At 43.8% G+C, this 4,114-nt stretch overlaps 1 protein-coding gene across 3 annotated transcripts; it reads right to left on the bottom strand.

The window, feature by feature from the left end:
- Window positions 1-1,013: 1,013 nt before the first annotated feature.
- On the bottom strand, window positions 1,014-2,881 carry LOC119344046. 3 transcript variants are annotated; one of them, XR_005166428.1, is made up of 7 exons: window positions 2,756-2,881; window positions 2,526-2,651; window positions 2,345-2,427; window positions 1,879-2,255; window positions 1,695-1,810; window positions 1,501-1,579; window positions 1,014-1,414 (listed from the first exon to the last, which is right to left on the bottom strand). XR_005166428.1 is itself a non-coding variant. In XM_037614684.1 (6 exons), the coding sequence occupies exons 3-6, from the start codon at window positions 2,405-2,407 to the stop codon at window positions 1,385-1,387; spliced, it is 780 nt and encodes a 259-aa protein (XP_037470581.1). In that variant the 5' UTR covers window positions 2,408-2,427; window positions 2,526-2,651; window positions 2,756-2,881; the 3' UTR covers window positions 1,022-1,384. The 3 variants fall into 3 exon arrangements, 2 of the variants coding, with proteins under 2 accessions (XP_037470581.1, XP_037470582.1); XM_037614684.1 differs by having other exon boundaries at window positions 1,022-1,414; window positions 1,501-1,810; XM_037614685.1 differs by having other exon boundaries at window positions 1,022-1,414; window positions 1,501-1,810; window positions 2,345-2,456.
- Between the last annotated feature and the right edge of the window lie 1,233 nt (window positions 2,882-4,114).

Below are 4,114 nucleotides of genomic sequence, written 5' to 3' on the forward strand. Positions count from 1 at the left end.
TGCACGTTCGAACAAGATGCTTCCGCGCGTTCGGCGCATGGGCAACGCATCGAGAAAAACGGTCAGACCCCGCCCCATCGCCCAACCCAAACGGACAAAATCCGGACATAACGGACATCCTTTGGGGTCGTGTGTTGGAGTTGGCCTTAGGGCGGAGGCTAGGATCGAAGTTGTTGCCATCTACGCCTTCCTGGACCACCAAGGCCTGGATGTAGCTTTGCGAACCTTCAAGGTGCCTCACCAAAGGTGAAACCATTACCGTTGAACAAATCAAACCGAGGCAACACCTCAGACAAGTCATCAAACTCTAGATCTGGCACCTCCACATGACTAAGACGTTGGAGGAGGAAACCATACCTGCCATCCACATACCACGAACCCTGCGGAGGTTGGTCAGTGCATTATTATGGCTTGAGGCACGAATGAAAAGCGTATCGGTATGTCAAATCTTGAAAGTGCAATAAGCCTGTATTCTACAATCCTGAAACGGCTACTATTCTTGCAAAAGTTTTTTTTCGATTAATTAAGAAGAGAATTGCCAACAAAGTGACATTGACGCTGCATTGCTTTCTGCAACACAAGGCACAGCGACGGCCCAGGTTCTACTAGTGTACACACCGACAGCGAAAGACTAACGGGTAGGCAAACAGAACCGAACAAAAAACAATCCAAAGTCAACAAAGCAGAAGACGTGACGACAGGACTTGACAAGCACTCACTCACTCACTCACTCACTCACTCTCTCGGAGCACAAAGATGTCAAAGAACCAGAACACTTGCATCTTGCCCCAACAGTTTCAAACTACTTGATGTCAACGACGCATGCATGCTTGCAGTCAAACTGATGTACTACCCCTCAACTCTCACAAGATGGATCCAACTCCACGCACAACCACACCAACCATGCACCAATTGTTCAAAATGGGTGATACATGAAAACCAAAACACAATACTCTCAGAAAACAGCCTAGAAGAAACAAAGAGACGCCACAGCGTAACGACCATGAAGACAATTGACAAATCACACTTTGACACCATATATTTATATAAGATTTAAATACAAAAAATTGTTGTCAAAATGGAAGAAAGGGATGCAGCACACACAGTCACTTACATCCCAATCTACAACTACCTCTCAGAAAATCTCACAAGGAGATACTTGTGCAACACCAACATAAAGGTACTGCCTCCAAGTTACAACTTTTCAGAGGTTAAGATTACCTTCCAAGACCATACCAAAAAGCAAGAACTGTTCCAAAGTTTCAGGCATCTCGCCATGACGGCACTGATCCTCGCAAGTAAACAGAAGAGAGATTAAAAAAAAAAGGTTAACTTGCATCTTCCGACACATTCAACTACTGGTATCTTCAGATTTTAGGGTCCCTCACAAACCACGTCTCACCTTCTCTTCCCCCTGCAAATTACATTAGGTCAATATTGTTAGAACCAAATTCACTTCACGATCTTCAGATATTAAATACATAGCTTTACGGAAGTCACCTTCAGCCAATTGACTTGCTCGCCCCGCAGTTGTGAACGGACTTCACCTAAGTATACTGCTTTCCTCGCAAATTTCAGACTACAATCAATACCGACATCACTCAATATACCTACAATCTGGCCATTTAAGTTGAACACAGGAGCGCCAAGAGTCATTAAGCGTGTCTCCAGTAGATCAGGATCATGCTCATTACCATCTTTCCTGAAGCTAACGGATGCATACGGGGCAGTAAAGGTGAATGTGTTGATGGATGATGGCTGAACCTCCTGCTCTGGTGCCCTCACGTCCCTGGATGTGGCATTCCTTAACCTGAAAAGGCAACAGGTTAGTCTTACCATGAAGACCATCCAAACAGTGTGTTTAGTTATAATACGTACCCAATGTGTCCCTTGAACATAGCCACTGTGTCCATGTATGGGAAAAATGTCACCACTTTCTCAGACACACCTTCTTGGGGATCCAGGTTTGAAAATCCAATGTCAGGCAATCGCTCACCCTTGCGCTTTGCAAACAAGACTGTAACATCAGCAGGAAGTTTTGCCACTGCGTCAACACGAGCTTCGGTATTATTAGAATAATACCGAACTATTTTAGGAAGGTATTCAGGGTCATCGCTAATCAACTCTGAGTGAACAGCAACCACATCATGTCTGTTGGTTGACATAACAATGACTCCTGGAGAAGACGGAAAAAACCCCGCTATGTAAGGTGAGGTACTTTCATAGACAGCTCTGAGTTCATCTGGGTCAAAATCCTGAAAAAAGCAACACATTCTCCTCAAAACTCGAATAAACTTTGAAAACAAAAGGGTGGGATCATTGACAATTTGAAACAAACACGCACCAGCGTGGGATCAGCAGCGGCAGCAGCAGCGGCGGCGGCATCAGCAGCGGCAGCAGCATCCATCGTATTAATTTGGCGAAATCCTATCACCAAACGGAAATAATCGAGGGTCCTGTTACTCCTGTAGCATGTCATTGCCGGTAGCAGTATAGATTGAGAGAGAAAAAGAGAGATTTGGTACCTTCGGCGAGGGAGAACTGAGGAAAAGAGGCGAGGAGTGGACCGCCGGTCTAGGCAGCGTGGGGTGAAGATCTCGTCGTCTCCGGCGTGCGAGCAGTGTGAGAGCCGGGGCTGGTCGCGCGGATCCCTGTTGCAGCAAAACCCTCGTCAGCGAGCGGAGAAACAAAGGGGGCTTGGAGGGAGTAAGTGGTCGCCCATGCGGGGAGAGATGAAGACTTTCGTCGAACTAACCTCTAGCGGTGGCGGGGTCGGGCTGTGCCGTGCGCGGCCACCGCCTCTGGCTTCCGGCTTCCGGCTTCGCGGTGCGGCGGCGGAGCCAGCTGCGTGTGAGGCGAAATGAACCCGGAGGGGAGTTGGCGGCCGCTCGGAAAACCTAACGCCTCCTCTCCCGCGTATCGGGCTTGCGTCGCCCACATGGGCCCGGCCTGTAACGCTCGACGGCTCCCGCTCGCGACCGGCTCATTCTGCGCTCGCTTGTTTTTCTTTTCTTTTTTTTGCTCCTATTTTGCTGCAGTAGCCAGTATGTATGTTATTTCTTAGAAAAACAATCTGGTCGATTTTTTCAGTAAACTAGATGATGCCCCGCGTGTTGCTGCGGGGACCTTGGTAAAAGATGCATAAATAGAAGTTAGAAAACTAAAAATATTATAAAAACTAATTAAGAATACCCTCATGATATATATATTTTCAAAACAATAAATTATACTATGAAGCAAGCATGTGACAAAATGTTGTATAAAAAGAGAAATCTATTGGATTGAAGTCAAACGGGGTGCCATTTTTTAACAAAAATGTGCAACCTGACCAACATATATTTGCTACAACATACAAGTATATGTAGATCATGCTACAAAAATGTGTAACATGACCGTTTATGCCCGCACAAAAGTAAGTGAAACAAATTAACATGCATGGTTGACGAACTGGCATGGTTGCATGAATAGATTAGTGCATAAATTGTAATTTATGACCATATGCATGACTTGATGATGTGGTATAGTTGCATGAAGAGGAAAAATAGGTAGTGAGTTGCAAGCATTTAAGAACAGAAGATAATGTTCTAGGCATTTAAAAAATCATGAATTTGACTTTTTTTATTGAAGTCTAATAAAAATCATAAATAGTGTTCACAGGTTTGAAAAACAGTGTTGTTGGGTTTGAAAAAGGTCACAAATTTGAAAAAAGTTTGAGGATTTGAAAAATTCCATGAATTTAAAAAATGTTAATGGATTTTAAAATCCTTCGAGAATTTGCAAAAACTATGCACGAATTTGAAAGTATTTTAAAAATGAACAAAATTTAGCAGATTTATAAATGTATGAGGAATTAAAAAATGTTCTCCTATTTGAAAACAGATTATGACTGACCAAACAATGCGCTCTCGCACGGTCTCACTCACTAGATCGACCGTCGACCTTCAGCGATGACCTTACTTTTGACATTGCCTATTAACACGCTGACTTTTCCGAAACAAGTTCATGGGTTCAATAAAGTACTTGAAATTTTAAGAATACCATGAACTTGACGCAAGTTTATGGATTTGAAAAAAGTTCGCACGTTTAAAAAATAATCACAAATTGGAAAAAAAAA

The sequence above is a fragment of the Triticum dicoccoides genome, unplaced genomic scaffold (genome assembly GCF_002162155.2).
Source record: "Triticum dicoccoides isolate Atlit2015 ecotype Zavitan unplaced genomic scaffold, WEW_v2.0 scaffold15110, whole genome shotgun sequence".
NCBI lineage: Eukaryota > Viridiplantae > Streptophyta > Magnoliopsida > Poales > Poaceae > Triticum > Triticum dicoccoides.

Excerpts from the sequence above, each read along its gene's own strand:
- LOC119344046 (XM_037614684.1), bottom strand. The coding sequence starts at position 2,407 with ATGGATGCTGCTGCCGCTGCTGATGCCGCCGCCGCTGCTGCTGCCGCT. Across the intron at positions 2,256-2,344 it reads CCGCTGCTGATCCCACGCTG|GATTTTGACCCAGATGAACT; the intron begins GTGCGTGTTTGT and ends TGCTTTTTTCAG. Across the intron at positions 1,415-1,500 it reads AGCAAGTCAATTGGCTGAAG|GGGGAAGAGAAGGTGAGACG; the intron begins GTGACTTCCGTA and ends TGTAATTTGCAG.